General features: G+C 36.4%; 2 protein-coding genes across 3 annotated transcripts in view; one reads left to right on the forward strand and one right to left on the reverse strand.

Moving 5' to 3' along the window:
- FANCL (FA complementation group L) overlaps nt 1–15,707 on the forward strand; it is a 30,245-nt gene extending 14,538 nt beyond the window's left edge. Inside the window, exons 7-15 of one of the 2 annotated variants that reach the window (XM_054383874.1) lie at nt 3,255–3,323; nt 6,417–6,431; nt 10,825–10,975; nt 13,089–13,172; nt 13,755–13,800; nt 13,891–13,972; nt 14,737–14,853; nt 15,158–15,229; nt 15,649–15,707. In XM_054383874.1, coding sequence (XP_054239849.1) covers nt 3,255–3,323; nt 6,417–6,431; nt 10,825–10,975; nt 13,089–13,172; nt 13,755–13,800; nt 13,891–13,972; nt 14,737–14,853; nt 15,158–15,229; nt 15,649–15,684 — 672 coding nt within the window. In that variant the 3' untranslated portion in view covers nt 15,685–15,707. The remainder of the gene's footprint in view (nt 1–3,254; nt 3,324–6,416; nt 6,432–10,824; nt 10,976–13,088; nt 13,173–13,754; nt 13,801–13,890; nt 13,973–14,736; nt 14,854–15,157; nt 15,230–15,648) is intronic. The other variant, XM_054383873.1, reaches the window with a different exon arrangement.
- VRK2 (VRK serine/threonine kinase 2) overlaps nt 15,693–18,875 on the reverse strand; it is a 43,635-nt gene continuing 40,452 nt past the window's right edge. The window contains exons 12-13 of the mRNA XM_054383872.1: nt 18,448–18,624; nt 15,693–15,970 (exon numbers count right to left, since the gene is read on the reverse strand). Of these exons, the coding sequence (XP_054239847.1) occupies nt 15,731–15,970; nt 18,448–18,624 (417 nt within the window). The 3' untranslated portion in view covers nt 15,693–15,730. The remainder of the gene's footprint in view (nt 15,971–18,447; nt 18,625–18,875) is intronic.

The raw sequence follows: 18,875 nt of genomic DNA on the forward strand, positions 1-18,875 counted from the left end.
TAACAGTTTTCTGTTCCTAAATAGCCTATTTTCTCTATATTAATAAGATACCTGAAGTTGATACTCGTAATAGCTGAAGAAAGCACTGCCTGACGATTAAGGATATAGTGTTATAAAGAAGCTAGATTATCCAATGTTTCTGTTATAACAAATAATCATCAAATTTACTTACTTATTTTATAAATTAATGCTATGATGATCATAGGATGTCAGGGGTTGGAAGGTACCTTCGAAGATCATCAAGTCCAACCCCCTTGCCAGGGCACAACCATAGAATCTAGCACAGGAACACATCCAGATAGGTCCTGAAAGTCTCCAGAGAAGGAGACTCCACAACCTCTTTGGGCAGCCTGTTCCAGTGCTCTGTGACCCTCACAGTGAAGAAGTTCCTCCTCATGCTGAGGTGGAACCTCCTGTGCTATAGTGTGTATCCATTACTCCTAGGTACACACAGGGTGCAATGGAGAAGAGCTTGTCCCCTCCCTCTTGACACCCAGCCCTCAAGATATTTATAAACATTTATTAAATCCCCTCTCAGTCTTCTCTCCTCCAGACTAAAAAAGCCCCAGGGCTGCCAGCCTCTCCTCCTCTCCTCGTAGGGCACATGCTCCGGTCCCTTAATCATCCTGATAGCTCTCTATTGGACTCTCTCCAGCAGATCCTTGTCCCTCTTGAACTGGGGAGCCCAAAACCCCATGCCAGCTTGTATTGCAGGCTCATGTCTGTGTTCTCACAAATGGATTTATTTAGCCTTGTCTTCATAGATGCCATACAACAAAATTCCTGCTGACAATGTTCACAGGAAAAAAACTTCAGTAATTAGCAAATTCTTTTTCATAAGGTTATCATGTGTATTGAGATAATCTCCTAATTATTCCTTTGCTCTCATTCTTGACAATTTATATGTGTTTCAAGGACTTGCCTTTAATGCATTGTCACAGTGTTCCAACTGTTAATCCTTGTCTTAATGTGCTGCAAGTTAGGAATTGTCTTTTCAAACCCCTTGATCTCTATAAACTGTATTTTAAAAGTGTTTAGGAAACGTAGGGTTGTCAATTTAAACATGGAAGAATTGAGAAAGGTCATGTCATAGGTATATTAGCCAAGTCATTTGAACTTTGTAAATGATTAGACTTAAAACTCAGGATGTATTTTTTAATGCTCAGATTACATCTTGTGAAATAGATTTCTGATTTATTTGACTGCAAATATGCTTTTTTTGTTTAATAGTTGCTTAAATTATTCTAAAGAATAACATGATGCTTTCTGACATGCATTTGAGTGTAAATGTAGTAACATGATGTCAGTGATAAGCTCTGGTGTAGTATTTTAAAATACTGTCTCCTGGAGAATCACTTACCTTATTTTATACAGGATTTCCCTCTGCAAGGTCTGTAATAATTCTGTACATATGTACAGAACCATCACTGCATCGTTCTTGGCAGTTATCTGGCACACAGTATAATATTGTGCTTCTAAAGAAGATTTGACTAAAAATGCAGGGGAAAAGTGCTGTAGGTATTTTGTTTTGGGTTGTTTTAATATAACTTAAAGGTAGTAGAATCTGTTTGCAAGCACTTGTTCAAAAGCACTGCATAAAAGCCTGCATAAAATGAATTTATTAACCTAGAAACTGGCTAGTGCTGCTGGGATTTAAATGAGGGAGTCCTAAAACCAATCCCACAGTAAAATTGTTCTGACTTTGTTGTAGGCATACTTTTATACATTGAAAACAAGTTCATTTCTATGCAAGCAATAAAGTAGTTCATAAAAATAATACCTACAATGTGAGAGAAGTATCACTGCAATAAAAGAAACTGTAACAGCTTTTGTGGGCTATAGATTTCTAAGCTGTAACCACCTCCTGTCCAAAGTAGATGTTCCATTTCTCTTGCTCTGTCACTGTTATTTAACTTGTCTGCTGCTGATTTGATAAAACAGTGAAGCACAAGATACTCAAGCAGTTGGAGCTGTCTTCAGAAAGTGGACACCCAGCAGAAAACGCAAATGAAAGCTAATTAGAAAGCAAGTTTAAATAAATTTCTGTGAAATCCATAAACGCACCAGATGATTATTAAAATCAGAGCAATGAAGAATGAATGCTTTAGGGAAGTCTTTTTTGGTGTTTGCCATAGAAAACAATTTGAAACTGATTACTGTAGGACTACATTTTATACAACATAAAGGAACATTGAAAAAAATTCTGGTAAATTGCCAGATGCCTGATAAATAAGGACAATATCTATGGTCTAGAGGCTTGCTTTGGATAGAGAATGGCTATGGGAAGCAGCAAAGTTCACCTTCATTTTAATTCTGTTTAACTCTGTGATGAAACTGGGATATTTTTTTTCTTCTGTTTCCCCAAATAACATTCTCTAATATTTTCATGTGTTGGCAGTTGATGCACCATTAAAACAATTTCCATAAAACTGCTGTGTTCAAAGGAGGCAACTTTTCAGGTGAATAAAATTTTGGATAGGTGCCCTTAGAAAAGGCACCTTTTATTGGTAATTTGGTGTTTCTTTTCCACTCTATTTTTCAGAAAATAGCAGGGTTTTTCCCCAGATTTCATACTGGATGCGTAACAGGAGGAGATTTACTAGTGTAATGAATAGTAATGACTATTTTTGGAGTTATTAAACCTTCTGTAGCTTCAGTTCTCTTAATCCAGCCATTTTTTTCCTTATTGAAATCTTTTCATTTAAGGTGAGAGTTGAGGAGTTGTTGTGGTTTTGGATATGTGTTCATTCGTCTCTTTCTAAATAGTTATATACCTCACATACCTTGATTGCTTTCAGTTTCAAATCAAAAATTATTGCCAAGCAGTGCAAATATTGTAGTTTAAGTGAAAATTAGTTCTTGACCCATGAGAGAGTAGGTTTGTTTTCTTAACTTTTCTGTCCAGTATAGGTAATTGAGGAGATGTTTTAAAGGAAAAATAAAAAAAGATGCTTTTGTCTCTTTTTTTAATGTGTTATTGCGACCACTGAACAAAGAAAACTGTGATTCTACTGCCTTTATTGGAAACTGATATATAAAAACATGTAGATTTACATGTAGATTTCTTAATAATTAACATGCAGACCCATTTCTGAAAGTGCTTTACATATTCTTTCCTCCAAGAGCTGAGTTCTCAAAATGCTTGAAGTATACATATTCTGTTATCAAATTTAGCAGCTCAGTACCAATCTGACTTTACATCACTTGAAAGAAAAAAATAAGAAAAGAAAAACTGATTTATTTTCTTCCCTCAGTATCCAACAGAACCACCAATTTGCCTTGTGGATTTTCCTGTTCACTTCACTGTTTCCTGGACACCACAGGTAAACTAATGTACTCAGCATTTTTTTTTTTTAAATAACTGAGATTTATATGCAATATGTAACTAGTAATGATGGATTGGACTTTGGTTTGGTTTTTGTTTTGTTAACGCCAGCTTTTTTCTCTCTGAACGTTTTCCTTTTATACATGCTTTTGTAAATGTAAGAATGCTAAACTCCATAGTCGTTGCTACACAGATATACCTTGGATATTACAGTCTTTGCAGTCAGACTGGCTCTTTTTTTGAATCTGTTCATATGGCTGAAATTTCTTTAGGAATGATACTGGGAAAAGATATGCACGAGAAACAACTGATTTAGAGAGAAGGAGCACCCTCTAAAACTGACAAAAAAACAGGCAGTCCCTGTGTTATCCTGTATAGTTTTCAGAACCTAATAAAACTTTTTCAGTTACAATCTAAAGAACAGGAAATTACTCAACAGAATTCATATTTCATAGTTAAGCTGATATTTTTAATATAAAGAACCAAGAGCCATTGTCTTTCTTTAGTCTCTCTTGCATTATTTCATGTAGCTTTTGTCCCTAATAGAGCATATGTACTTGGCTAAATGGATTTAAATGTGACCACTTAGATGTAAGTTAATTTGAATCTAGCAAATAGTTGATGCTTAGTTTTATTTAATTCAAGAGAATAGACTTTTACATAAATCATCTCATTTCTTAATTCTAACTCTCATGAAGATTTCTATCCATCAATAAAGCCTATCTTCATGGTACTGAATTTACATAGGAACTAAACTTACATAGGGAACACAGCTGAAAGGTGGCATCAGAATGATATCAAGATGGGCATGTAATTTTGACTGCAGAGCTCAAGCTCTTGTGTGTCACCTCAGATCATCTAATATGAGAACTTGAGGAAATAACTGCAAAAATGAACCATTATAAATGAAACATATAGTTTGATATGTACTTTTAGGTTTTGATTCTCTGGTGTGGTTTGGAACAATTAAAAGACATACTAATTTTCCTTTAAATTTTACAGAATTCCATATACTATAGGTAGGATTTCACCTCCTGTTTCTAACCTTGAACATTACCCATACTTCTAATAGTATTCTATTCATTTTACAGCCTTGCAATTTATTTTGCTTCAAATTAACATTTCTGATCTCCTTGATAGTTATTGCTTCTCTGTGTTTTTATTGTTAGTAATTTTAAAGCTACTAACTGGACTTGTGTTTTAATAAAATCTCCTTGGAAAACATTGTATGAAGCAACCTTCTTAGGTTAAAATGAGAGCAAGTAGATTAACATTTAATATTTATAACATTATATATTAAAATACGTATCAACACCACAACCAAATAAAAATCTAATGTTAAAAATTACACTCTAAATGCTTGAGATCTTAAAATCTTTTCCAGTTAGAATTACCTATGGACTATTTGAAAACATGAACAGTCTATGTTTGTATGTAAATGAAGACCCTGTTTTGAAATCGTAAGATGTCAATTCTAGCTGCAGGTATCCTGCTCTAATACCAAACCAAATACTAGCAACATTTGCATTCTGCTGATGGAAATGCTTTAGTTGTAAATGCTTTCTTGAGAATTGCCTGTATCTGTGTGGGTGCCATGAACTTAACACTTCCGGAAAAAAAGTGTGGGTGGTAATTGTATAAATGGTGTTTATTTTCAAAAGGCCGTAGAAATCATTGCTGTGAGCAGTCTTCACATTGTAGTAAAATAAGGGTTAAGCATAGATAATGCTGAGGCACCACTGATAGCAGAATTTAGCATATCCTCAAGTGGTTGGAAATTTTGGTTCCTAGAAGGGAAAAAGAACACGCTGTACCTATTTTCTAGTAAAATTACTTTTTATGCTGATAGATCTTATATTTTAATATTTATTGGTTGTATTTAATGTAAAAACTTCCAAGGCTTAACTAAAATTATACAATTGCAGTTAGGAGTATGTAAACTCAAATGGGAAAAAAAATAAATTAGCTGAAATCTATTTATAAATTTTTTTTCCCTACCCATAGGACTTTAAACTTGAGGGGTTGTTGGGTGGTTTGTCGTTTTGTTTTGGTTTGGTTTTTTTCCATTTTTTTTCTTCCTTTTTTACCCTCCCTTTCCCCCCCTTATAATAATAGACATGGCTTTATGGCATCCATATTAAAAATGGGTAATTTTCCTTATGGTCCCTGTCTTCCTGCTGTGTTGATAATGTTTTGATGTATTTTTCTTTTGCTGTGATGAGAGGTCTGCTGCTGCTGCTCTGACATATTCATTTGGATGAATAATTATAACTTGCACAATGTCAAGCTGAAGATGGTAGGGTTTTGTGCGTCATGACAAGCCTAGTAGCCAGTGCAGGTGTCTCACAGCATGACCAGCAACAGCCAGTGTATTCTGGCTCAGAGGAGACATTTTAGGGCAGTAAGAAATCAGCACCAAGGGCAATGCTGCTGCTGCTACTGTTGTAAGTGCCAAGTAAATGCAGAGTGCTTCTCAATGACAAGTGCAAGAACATCTACTTATTTCAGTTAAATTTTTCTAAACAACCAGACAAATATGCTGTTTCCACACTTCAGCATACACTGTGAGCATGGTTCTGCAGTTTTTGTGTATCTACATTCTGCTGCGCTCACATTAGGGTGTCCTTTCTTTACTGACCACTGCCCACCTGGCTGGCTACATGAAGGTCATGAGCATGGAAGTTAATGACTAATGAGGTCATGCAGCCAGCCGACAATGAAACAGTACTACAAAATTCAGAAGGTAGAGAGTATTATGCGGTTATGCTCATGAAAACTATAAAATGCATCATAATTGTGCTTTTTCTTAGCAAAGTAACTTCACAGACACCAGCTTTTTAGACATCTATAAATACAAAAAATGGGGATGGCTGAGAAGATGCTTTATAAAGATTTCAGAGTGTTGTGTCTCAGTTTGGTTTGTACTAGGGAGGGTGGAAATTGTTACACTACTGTTTGTGAGAAATAAGCAGTTTCCAAACAAACCTAAAGAATGCTAAATTATTTAGATGGCTGGAAAAGGGATCATCTTTACCAATGACTTCACTTTATTAAATTGTATTCTATCCATGAATTTATAAAGCACATGCAGGTAACAACACCTACAGTTCAGGCTACTATCCTTTTTCCATTACGAGGCTTTGCAGTTCTCATTTTGGATAAGCAGATTTTGTTGGGAAGAATTTTTAGCAAAAAATTTCAGAACAAAGACTATTTAAAATAATTTTTTTGCAGAGGTTGTAATAAATTGTCTTGTATTTAATTAGAACATTCATCCTATCATTTGATTAATGCTTATTTCACCCAGGATTTGGAGCAGGTGTTTGAAATTTGGCATATGGCAATTCTTTAGTTACTGAAAGGCTTCCTCTTTATTCTTCCCAGCCTTTATGGCTCTAGAAATAAGAACCAAAATTAGAGTTAGTTCTTATTCCTTTAATTGAAGGAAACAGTGTATGGGCAATAGCGGTGAACGTGGTAAAGTGTTTGAATTAGAATAAAGAAACAAACTAAGGGAAGAATTGGTGTAAGAATCTACAAGTGATGACATGGAGATGAGAATGCAATCTAGAAATGGAAACAATGTTGTGAAACTACAGGAAACTCTTTCCTAGTAGAAAAGAAAGCTTGCTCCCCTCAGAAGTACCTGACATTTGCTGACCACAGTAAGTGGGTTTTTTTGCCCCGATGTTGGAATCAGTGGAGGAAATACAGTCTGAGTGCACAAAGTTTTCTAACACTGCTGGGCTATCAACAAAGTTGGTATGTTTACATGTCTGTTTTCTTGTAAAATAATCAATTTAAGCCAGTCTCTACAATCAGCTCATTTCAGATGTTAAGATTGGTCTAAACAGCAATGTTAGTTTGGAGGGCCAAGATTCTGCAAAGGACTGTATTGGTATAGCTTGATCAGGATGAATCAGATTTTTGCCTCGGAGCTCTGCATAACTAGGACTTTGAGGCTGAATATATGGTTTGTTGAGAGAGAAAATGGTCTGTGCTGAAAGTCACTTACAGTGACTTTTTGCAAGTCATCTCTAATTGCATTCTTTGTTTTCCGTGTTCAGAACTTGAAAGCTGAAAAATCTGGGTAAGTGTTAAGTGTTTAAAGCTACAGCTATGGTCTCTAAACATCACCATCTTAAAGCCAGATGAAGGGATCTCAAGATGAGTGTTCCAAACTAATATTTTCTCAAATCTTATTTTTATTTTTCTCACTGAAGCCATCTAATCTGAAAATAGGTTTTGATGATGAGCTTGATAATGTCTTTGGTCTGCTCTGTTGCTGTTTCGGTCATTGCAGAGAGCTGAAGGGAATGGGATCATAAATCATTTGGTCTGTCTCTGTCAAAAACTTACCATGTGCCCTTTGGAAATTAAGGTGTCCTGGGACTGTAAGTCCTGAGAAAGCCTTCAGTGCTGTAATGGAGGGGAAGCTAGCTGCTGGTTTTGTATGAATTCATGTTTGTTGGGTCCTTCAACCAGCCTTAGTGGCAGTTAATTATCACATCTGCTCTTAATGCTGTTTTACTATTCCAAACCAGTAAAACGTTTTGACCTTCTCTAGTGGTGGGCTCTCTGTTCCTCATCTTGGAAACCTTTTTGCCTCAGCTATGGTTGGGGCTTTACTTGAGGTGTGGTCAGAATTAGGTGCAGTGTTCCAACTTGGACCACACCCTTTCGAGTGCCTTCTGCACCCATTTTAGTAATTCCTTGTCAGCCTAGGGATCCAGGAGCACTGCTGCAGACAGATCACTTGCAGACAGATCACTTTCTAGCTACTGTGTTGAAGGTCAGTGATCCCGTAGAGGGGAGAAAAACCCTGAAGTACTGTGTGATCGAGTTAGAACAGACTGTGCTATCTACTTGTGCACAAAAACCTGCATTAAGGTGTTGTGACTATTCCAGTATGAGTATTTCTTCACCTCTGCTAGCTAGTCACTGCTGCTTGTATGGCAGTTAGACATAAAATGCAAGGCTTATACTCTGCATTAGGAATATCTTCATTTTGATTTGAATTGCTCTGAAAGATTAAACTTCTTTGTTTTTATAGTGGATATTTTGCCTGATAAGCTGGGAAATGTACAGGTACGGAGGAAGGAGTAGCTGGTTTGGCTTTGTTAGTGCTATTTAGGCAGCCAGTGATGATTATTTTGAATTCTGATGTCAAATATTCTTTGGAAAATAAGACCTATTTCATACAAATTCTAATGCATTTGTTCACAGGTGACCAAGAAACAGAGTTAGTGCTGTTTGCTGTTACTAACAGCTGTCTTGGTGTAGTGTAGACAAAGAAAGCCTGATAGCAGTCTTTTCTAAAGTGTTGGCAGTGACCAAAAACTAGTTGGTTAATCAAATCAAAAGAAATGTTACAGTTTTCATGGTTTGCATGACAAGTACATGATGTATTTAAATAGCTATGGATGCATTTCTGTATATAGCAGGAGACAGCTGGCAATATCAATGAAGCATACAAATAAGATAAATGAACAGTGCATTAACAAAAAAAAAAAAACTACCTTTCTAAGGAACATCATTGGAAAATTACAATTAGTATTAAAATTAATTGGATTTGAACATTTATCTGTGGATTATAATCCCTTGATGTTTCTTTTTTTTTTTTTTTAGTGAAACCCTTTGAATTCCCGGAAGATAAAGATAAAAATGATTATTAGAGGATTTATCTGTATGTGATATAGGAAAATGTAAAAAATCAAAATGGAAAGCAACTGTTGCAAGTACCAGAAAATTATGCTATTAATTTAAGTGTCATCAGAGCACAAAAGATTGCATTTCAGGACTGTGTGAAAATTATTAAAATACTGGAAATAATAGTACTTAAGATGAAGATATTATACTCTAAGATGTGGTTAAGTGACTGACACTATTATATCACTTCAGGTATTATAAAAGTAACAAAATGCTTTTAAAGATAATAAGCGTTACATTTTGAGATTGGCAGTATTCACACTTCTCTGCTTAAGTGCTTTCCTACTTTAATATAATTTAATAACAGCAGTAAAAAATGGAGCATTTTATTTCCAAGTTATACAGTTTCTTTCTAAAATATGTATGTGCAAAATATAAAAGGTTATTATGTGTAAAAATCGTATTTCTTCATCTGAGAATGTTCATAGAAGTCACACATTTTTGTCCAGGTGAAAAAGGAAGAATGAAATTACTAAAGAAAACTGTTCCATGTATATTTTGTCTTATTTATAGAAAAATAGCTCTTTAAGAACTTAACATTTCATTTCCTTTTTCTTTCTGACCCCAGGCCAAAAGATAGCTGGAAATATGGCCCTCATGACATCTTTCTCTGGTTTTCAAAATGGACATGACTATCTTTTTATCCAAACCAAAGCAGTGTTCTTGGTTTTCTTCTACCCTTCCTGCTTTTTATTCATGCATTTAATTGTTCACTTGTGTTCCATGTAAACCATTTCAGGACACCCTATGGTGCTCCAAAGAGATTCCTCTTTCAACTTTGAGTTTCCTGCTACCAACAAATTTGAGAGAACAACTTATCCCTAAAGAGTTTGTCTTCAAAACATTAGCCCTCACCCTTTATCTCCCTTCACTGCTGCCTTTGTCTAGTTTCTTGACACCATCACTTTTTTCTTTTTTCCCCTGTCATAGCTTCATCTTTCCCCATGAATAAGCCACATTCTGATGGCTCATTGTTCTCCTACTGCTCTGTTCATTACACTTTGCAGTTCCTACACAAACTCAAAACTTGTACAGGCCATCACTCCAGATGCAACTCGTCTTTCTTCTGCACCTTCACCCCTTTTCATTTCCCTAAATTCATGTTTTATACTGTCTGTGCAGCTGCACTTGGAAAGATGTTAACTTGACTTGTAGAAATAGTTACTTCTTTTGTGCTCAGTGATGATTTTTACAAAGACTTCTTTTTGCATTGCTGATCTGTATATCGTCCTGTATAATGAAAGATTTTTCTGATTCCATCTAATCCACTCTCAAATATTGAAATCCTGTGAGTGTAATCCTCTGATTATTAGATGGTTTCTCCTTCTCTTACTCTATTCACATGCTTGAAGTCTAATGTTAAGCACCTATTTTTATACTGATTAATTTGGAGTTTAATTGTGCCATTCTTAGATTACATTTTTTGAGTCTTTAAAAATAAATAAGATGGTTTAGGTCTGTGGGTGTTTCTTTGTGTTTGTATCTGGCACCATTGCTGTGTTGCTCAGCTGAAGCAGACAAAGCATCTAGAAGTTTAGTAGTAGGTAATGATTTTTGTTTTCTTTTACTGTATTTTTACAGCAGTTTGCTACAAGTTAGAATGCAAATTAATAGTTACTAAGAATTTACAGAAAAGGTTTCTGAAAAGGAGTATAAAACATTATCAAATCCAGGTGTGATATGTGTATCAACAGTTTGGAAGGATTGGAGAATTTACAGGTATGCAGGATGCAGCTATTTTTACATGTCTTGTTTTAATTCCAGTCTGTTTAAATTTCTTCCTGTCTCAGAGCTCCTTACTAGACATATATAACCAATTCCTGGCAGCATTAGAATCACTGAAGGAATTCTGGGATGCCATGGATGAGATAGATGAAAAGACCTGGGTGCTTGAGCCTGAAAACCCCACACGGAGTGCCACAACAAGGAGAATTGCAATAGGTATGGCAAGATTTGAAGGAATACAGTGGATGTAGGACAGAAAATAAAGGGGTCCTGTTCTGATTTGCTTAGGTAATCAGACGGTGCTTGTTGGAGTTAGGGAGATGAAAGGCACCACTTAAATCCTCCAAGACACAACTATTATTTTGTGTATTAAACAAAACAACCTTCCACAGAATGCTGAACCTGTTCAGGAAATTACAACTGTATCATGCTACATAAACAGCAAGTTTCTGCAGGAAAGTAGTGTGTATTGATAAAAAAACAAACACAACTGTCAGAAACCAGTAACTCCAGAAAAATGAGCTCAGATGAAGCCCTTACTGCATTTACAAATTCCAGATTTTTCAACAATTACCTGTGATCAGTCCTGTTCTGGAATAGTGGAGTGGAGTCAAAGCTGAGAGAGACATTTAAAGGTGCATGTGAAAAGGATAAAGAAATAAAAGAAAATTAGAGGTTTGCAATGTTAACCATCTGGAAAAGTGTCTTAATTCATATGCTTATGTCTGGCATTTTAAGTTCTTAATTATTATATAGGATGAGTTGTCTGCCAGTTGTGAAGGAGACATTAGCCAGTGCCAGAGGTTAGAAATACTGGGTTGGGGCAGGAAGAATGTTATCTTTGAGAGAAGAGTACCAATTTTTAGCTTAAATCCAAAATATCAATAACACATTGTGGAAATCTAAGAATGTACAATGGACCAAAGCAGACCTAGGTTGTCCCCAGAACCTGTGGAAAGGCTGATTGCCTGCAGAGTGAAGAAGAAATGGACCTAGTGGGGTGCTGTTGCTGCTCCTTCTTTAGGGGTGGAGGGAGGGACAGAAGTAGTTCAGCAACTGGCTAAAATGACATGGGTCGGACAATACTTGTGTGTGTGTGCAGTCAGAGTGGCCTTATCTTGGTTCAGCTGTACTTTGACACAGACCAATGAAAAGGAAAGAAAAGCCTCAAAAAGCACCTCGTGTCAGATCAGCGGAGGGCACTACAAGTCTTTGAGCTCTTTGTTGTCAGTCACAGACAATCTTCAGTTAGGACTAAACTTTGATTTCATTCATTCCAGTTTCCTCAAGGACGGTGAGCCTAACTATAATTCTATCAGTCGTGTTCTTCTCATAGGCTGTGTGTTATGGTGTTTCCAGATGAAGACAAGTCGAGAAGACTATTGTGAAAGGCAAAAGCATTTATTGCCTAAGCAACTAAGCAAAACACTAAGCACAAGCAAAAGCATTAGCAAAGCAAGAGCTTAAGCATCAGCCTACTACTCTGTTACATAGTCAGCTTACATACTTTTCTAATACAGAGCTGCCACATCCCAATTGGCTATCCTTTCACTGACATGGGTCCAAGCAAAGCATACAATAGGTTAACACTGACAAACAAATTTCTCAACATATGCAGTCACCTTCTGCCTAGTCCTTCTCTTCAGTTACAAGGTGTTTACATTCTTTCCAACTCAAAGACAAAACACAGCCTTCTCAAAAGTTGTTAAAGGTTTGCTATCTTCCTACACCTAACATACCTCTTAATTACAAAAAATGCTGCGTTTCACGTAGTTTTATTTAGAAGAGAATTTGCTGTGAGGTTTTTAATGTGGATCCAGAAAGTTTTTGAGCAGTTTACCCCTTACAATAGGATGATGGGGTGTCTTGTAAAGAAAAATATTTGCTGTTTCAGTCCAGGAAAATGCTGTGGAGGGGACTGGCTTCTACTGCTTAATATTGTCTTTTTCCTTCCATTTTTGACCATAAAAGGTAATGAATTAATAATTGCCTCTCTGTTTTTCACTTCAAATGGATTGTGTTGTCTAGCTAGAGTTTGATTATTCATACGCATGTCTTAGTGTTAAGGTTAGGGCTAGTCTAAAAGATGCAAGATTGGCAGGTTTTCTTAATCAGTTGTTATTTGTAATTACGATTCATTAAAATTTAAATATTTGTTGATACGTTACACAATTACTTTGGATACCTACCAACTTTTTTATTATTTATCACCATAAAAACCAGCCTTAACCAAGTTAAAACATTTTTAAAAAAGGAGAACATTACTATTTTCAAATACTTGACTGCTAAGAAAAGCTTCCTTTAAGATGGATTTTCTTTTTCCCTGTAGGGAACAATGTCTCAGTGAATATAGAGGTAGATCCTCAGCATCCAAGCATGCTCCCTGAGTGTTACTTTCTTGGAGCAGATCATGGTAAGGCAGCAGACATACACCATTTATTTTCCTTGTAGCCTCTGATCTCTGGTGAGCAGGTACCAGTGTGAACAGTGTCACACTCCTGGGGTAAACTTTTAATTAGGCAGAGCCAGGAATTAAGCTGAATACGTGTGCAGGAGAGTTTTACACAGCAGACATTGGGGGTTTAACAGCCTAAATTCACAGCATGCTGTTTTGCTGTGTGAATGATACTTTCTTCCAGTGCTTTTCTCTCACAGTTTAGAGGGAATCCTGTGTCCTACACAGCTGCTTCTCAGCTGTATATTTTAATGTAATTTTTTTTACAAAAAGTTAATTTACTTACATTTGAAAATATCTAAATCTTTTACTCTTTGTCCCACACCTTTTTCCAACTTTTTAAGTTAACCACAATCATATCTTCAACAGTAAGATATTTTAGTGTAATGAATTCCCTACACTGAAAACAAAGTCATTGTCTGAATTAAAAACCCGAACCAGTGCCTTCTGCCTCAGTGCTGAGATGTGAGGTGTTAAATTGGGTGAGGAAGCAAAGAAGATCCTAAAGGTGATGTAATTATTTATGTGCATTTTTTGCAGCAGCTAACCCCTTGAGAACTAAGCTGAACAACAACATGCACTTATGGTAAGCATCTTTAGAGACATAGGTTTGAAACAGAAATGGTATTTGCCATTTCTATTGTTGACTTTTCTCCTCCCTCTCTCCCACCTCCAGGGATCCAGAAATCAGTTTGTTACAAAACTTGAAAGACCTCTTAGATGTTGATTTTCCATCACGTGCTGTGTTAGAAAAAAGTGTAAGTTTTTCTTTATTATCAGTTTTTACTTCTGAGTAAGTAAAGTTTCAATGGTCAGTTTCTAACTATCAGCAAAAATAAGAGACTTAGAAGAGAGGTAATTGGATTAATGTATTGTCATAAGGACTTCTGAACTTCAAGCAACAATTGTCAGAGCTTGTTAACCTTTGATTAGAGGTGCACACTTCCCTGTGGCCTTCGTTGCAGTAAGGCGATTAATACCAGGCTTCGCTATTAAAAAGCAAAGAGGAAGTTCCAGAGTAGCTAATAAGATGTGAAAAATCCAAACATTCTGTTATGGATGTTGATGACTCAGGTTCTAATTAGGTAGAGCTGCTTAGAGGGAACAAGAGGCCATCCAAATACTGGTGCATTTCAAACTAACTGGGAATTAATTTTTGATACTGCTCTAAGAGTGGATTACTAGCTTTGCTTCTGCTTGTGAAATTCTTAACATCTGACTGAAGTCTTGTGCCTGCTGTCCCCATGTAATGACAAATCATTGTGTTTAATAAAAAAGAAACAGTGGGGCCCAGGAATATGAAAGTGCTTATCAAACTAGGCATAATTCAGTGAGAGAATAAAATATTACCTAGTAAAGTCTTTTGTAGCTGGCAACTAACATCATTTTTATGCCATAGGGGTGAAGGCAAAAATTACTTAGTAATTCTAAGTAAAAAAAAATGCAAAAGCAGAAGTGAACCTGTTTCCTGTGTTAGCTTCCTTTCATTCACACTGAAGCTAAACCATGTTGTGTTTTCAAGGATTTTGCTAAGGATTGTGGAATCTGCTATGCCTATCGACTCAGTGGTGCTACTCCAGATCAAGTGTGTGATGAGCCCCGATGTGGACAACCTTTTCACTGGGCTTGCCTGTATGAGGTAGAGTACATAATGGGACAAACTTTGCTTATTAACGCACATGTTCGAGAAAACAAGTATTGCCTGCTTCAGTTTCAGATGAAGCAAAGCCCTTTAAAAGAGTGCTTCAACAGTCACTGTGTCCTCTCTTTTTCTGATCCACAATTCCCTGTGGAAGGGAACCTGCCTCACTCTGTCCTTATACAAGCAAACTGCACACCAGCTGTTGATTAAATAAACTGTTTGGAAAAAACTCTGGTAATAAATTGTTCTTAAATTTTATATGAAACAAATATGAATTTTAATCCCTTTCCTTGTCTTGCAGTGGCTACAAGGTCTTCCTTCTAGCAGACATAGTTTTAATGTCATCTTTGGTGAATGTCCCTATTGTAACAAGGTAAGGAAAGCCAAGGAAAGTAAGTGATTGAATTAAATAGCATGTGGTAGCTGGGAAAAGGCAAACACCATAACAAAGTGAGCTGGAAAACAGAATGTGGCTACTGTCTTTTACACATTGACATAGAGACAGGGAAACACTAAGTTTCCCTGCATTCAGTGTTCAACAGCAGCTTGTCTGAAACAGTGTAGATGAGCACACACCCATCATCAGCATACTGGTGTTAGAGGAATTAATTGTCACACCGCGTTGTCTTGCATTATACCTTTTTTAATGTTGCTGTAGCAGAGGTCCAGTTTCAAAAATAATGAATCCATTTGTAAAACAAACCAGCCTTGTACAAACAGGAGTTATTGAGTACAGATTGGGAAAGTAACAGATACCTATTGACAAATATTATTTAAAAATTCTTTTTCAAGCCACTAACACTGAAATCTTCAGTGAAGAAACTCTGAAGAATGGCCTGTGCGTTGGGAACACTGAGGACAGTGAAACAATGCATCAAAGAAAATACAAGGAAAGTACTATTAGTAACAGAAGGACAAGCATAGCTATACTGTAGTGGTATGTTTCATCAGTAAATGCAAGCCTAAACATAACAGATAGAGAAGGACTAGTGCTGTCAGAAACTGTTTCTTGCAGTGATACTGAATGATCTGTAGTTAAAAGTTGGTCATGTTTCTTTTTGGGTCCAGAGAATATTGCTTGGGGGCCAAATGGTAATTGTCTTGCAGTGTCTTTCTGCAGGGGAAAAAGACAAAAGTGAGTGTGAACTGGTAAAACAGAGGCCAGATGACATCAAAGTATTTGTTATCCTAGAGAAAGCAGTACAGTTCTTATACTGCAAACTCCAAAGTTAAGACTATTGTATATTAAGAGTGTAATGTTAGGTATGATTACAGACCTTCTAGAGAGACATGCTCTGTGTTTAGTACTGAAGTAAAGACAGCTGAAATTGTTCTCATTTCCAAAAAATGCTAATACACGTGAAGTCTTTACAGTACTCCTGATAATAAAGCTTTAGCCTGACAACCCTAGATGTTGCTCTGGAGTTTGAGTTGCTGTCTTAATTTGTGTTCAGTTTTTACATTGCATAGTGAAGCTGAAGTTATCCTGATTTATCGTGGAAAATGTAAATATGCTTGTCATGTGACTTTTGTTCTAGTTGGGCTGTTTTTAAGTCTCCAGAAGCTATGTCATCCTGAGCTTACCTTTTGCTCTCCATCTCTGGAAGGACTTCCCATACATTACAATTATTTCTCTCACATTCAAGACTTGGACTGTCCCTTAGAAAAATTAGCCACTTTCAGTTTCTTTTGCACAATACCATTCACAAGATATTATTTTTTTAGCAATACAACACACTTAATTTCAGTTCTAGCAATACTGTTTTCTTGGTGAAAATTCATCATCTAAATTGTATTTATCTAATAGAGTTTTCTTGTCTTCCTGTTTTATACTTCCTGATTTATTCCTCTTTCAAATTGAACAGACATGTCTTGTTTCTTTTAATTCAGTATGATACTGTCATGTCCAACATAGAAGCTGCTCCTCATATTTTTTTTTCATTCTTTTTTTTTTGTATTATTTTCTAGATGTTACTTCTGGTTTCCTCATTCTCTTTCCCAGTTTATCAGTTCTCACAGTTGTCTTAGCCTTTTTGATTAACAGGGCAGCCATCCTATCAGTGTCTGACTCAAGAGTGAGGTGCCTGTAGCTAACTACTCCAGGCAGTTGCTGAATCAAAGTGTTTTGAACTACTCTGAGAGTCCTTGACAGCCTCTCACCACTCTAGTTCCTCCATGAACCACTTTCTTGTCCCCTACTGTCCCTGAAGAATCCTCCTCAATTTTCATAACCTCAATACTCTAAAAGTGCCTATATAGCTTCCTGTTACTAATCTTCTAAATCATTTGAAAAGAACTGAGAGGAAGTCTGCAAAATGAAACCAAGACACTCCTGCCTTTTATTTTCCTCCTCCAGTTTCTCATTTGAATATCTCAAATGTTATCTGACATCCATTTTAACTCTTCCCACTTGTGTATAATTGGTGAGTACCAGGAACCATTCTACATAGGTGCAGCACTATGATTCATATTGGAATAGCAACTTTTCCTTTAAAAAGACTGAAAACACAAATACAATCTAAATTCTAGACCAATGATTAGTCCCTTTCTGTAAAAATGTACTTTTCCTCCCACTAAAGAGGGAAACATAAATCCCTGTTACTCAAGATCTACAGTCCATACTGTGTGCTTGCTGTTAAAGGAATCAGAGGAAGATACCCTGGATCTTTTTCTACCTCTGTCATGTTGGAAACCTAGATGTAGCTCCATTTCCAGATCTACTTTCTTAGGTCTACATTAGCCTTTATGCAAAATAAAAGGAGGGAGGAGATTTGTGGGAGAGATTTGCTACCTCTTTTTTCTAGTATCTTTTAAGTTTTACATTTGAGGACTAGGATGTAGCACTGGACTATATTCATATTGCAAAGTTGCATTAGTTAATTTGAGTCACTACTGCATCAGGACTCCAAAGACTTTTCAGACTCTCTCTACCTTGCAATCAGCCCAAATATCTCTAAAAGTTGTTCTGCTCACCACTTTCCTGCCTGCTGCTTTCGAGAAGAGCTGTGCTTTTTCTGCTTCACTCTCCCCCTAGTTTGTACCAGAGACTCCCGGCAGTGATCAGCAGACTGCTTGAAGCAAAGAACTGGGCATTAATAATAAAGCTATCTTTAAAGTTGCATTTTTGTGCTTAGTAGCAGTTGTCATCATTTAACAAGTGATTTTTACATATGAAAGCGAAACAGGCTAGAATCTGTTAAAATATAAACCCCATAGAAAAGGAGCACAGTGTGATTACCAAAATGTACTTTATTCTGCATTATTTTTATTAAAACCTTGATTAATTTTTTTATCTTTTCATGTACAGTTAAAAAGTAGGACTGAATACATTCAATTCAATCCCCTTACACAGTAAATTACCAATAATATTTGAGGTGAGTCAGTTAACTACTGAAACCCTCTGATTAAAAAGAACTTAAGAATATAGCATTAAAGAATGCTGTGAAGTTTTCCACTACAGAGAAAAGGGAACTGCTGAAGTAAATTAGCTTGTTTTGTTTTTTTTTTTTTTTTTAACCTCTTATTTTTAGACCAGCTGGTATTTCTTTCACAGGGTGCCATGACTGTTCTAAGGTAACACCAAAACCTCACCTTCTGTGGGTGATCAGTCTCCTGCATCGGAGTGTAAAATTGAATTGGCTTCTCTTCAGACTGGAACTGCTGGCATATTATATGAGCACGGGACCTGGTTAGGCAGTTCAGTTCTTCCTCTTTCACCTTAATTTGCTTCTGTTGCACTGTCTTTGGTGAAGGCTTTGGTAAGTAAACCTGTTGACACAGAGGCAGTAATTCTGTATGCTGCAAAGAATTCAGTAGCATTTAAAGTTACTACAGGCATCATTCCAATACTTGGACCTGTCACATTTGAGCCAAGCGATTACAAGAATCTCTTGAGGTTTATGTTTGGAACAATAGAAAGGCAGTAAGCAAATACCAATTTCTGGAGTTTGAGACATAGCTCCTGGCTTTTTTCAAGTGCTTTCTTCCTTGTCCATTCCACAAGGTAGCCTAACAGACCA

This window comes from Indicator indicator, chromosome 9 (assembly GCF_027791375.1).
Source record: "Indicator indicator isolate 239-I01 chromosome 9, UM_Iind_1.1, whole genome shotgun sequence".
Lineage (NCBI taxonomy): Eukaryota > Metazoa > Chordata > Aves > Piciformes > Indicatoridae > Indicator > Indicator indicator.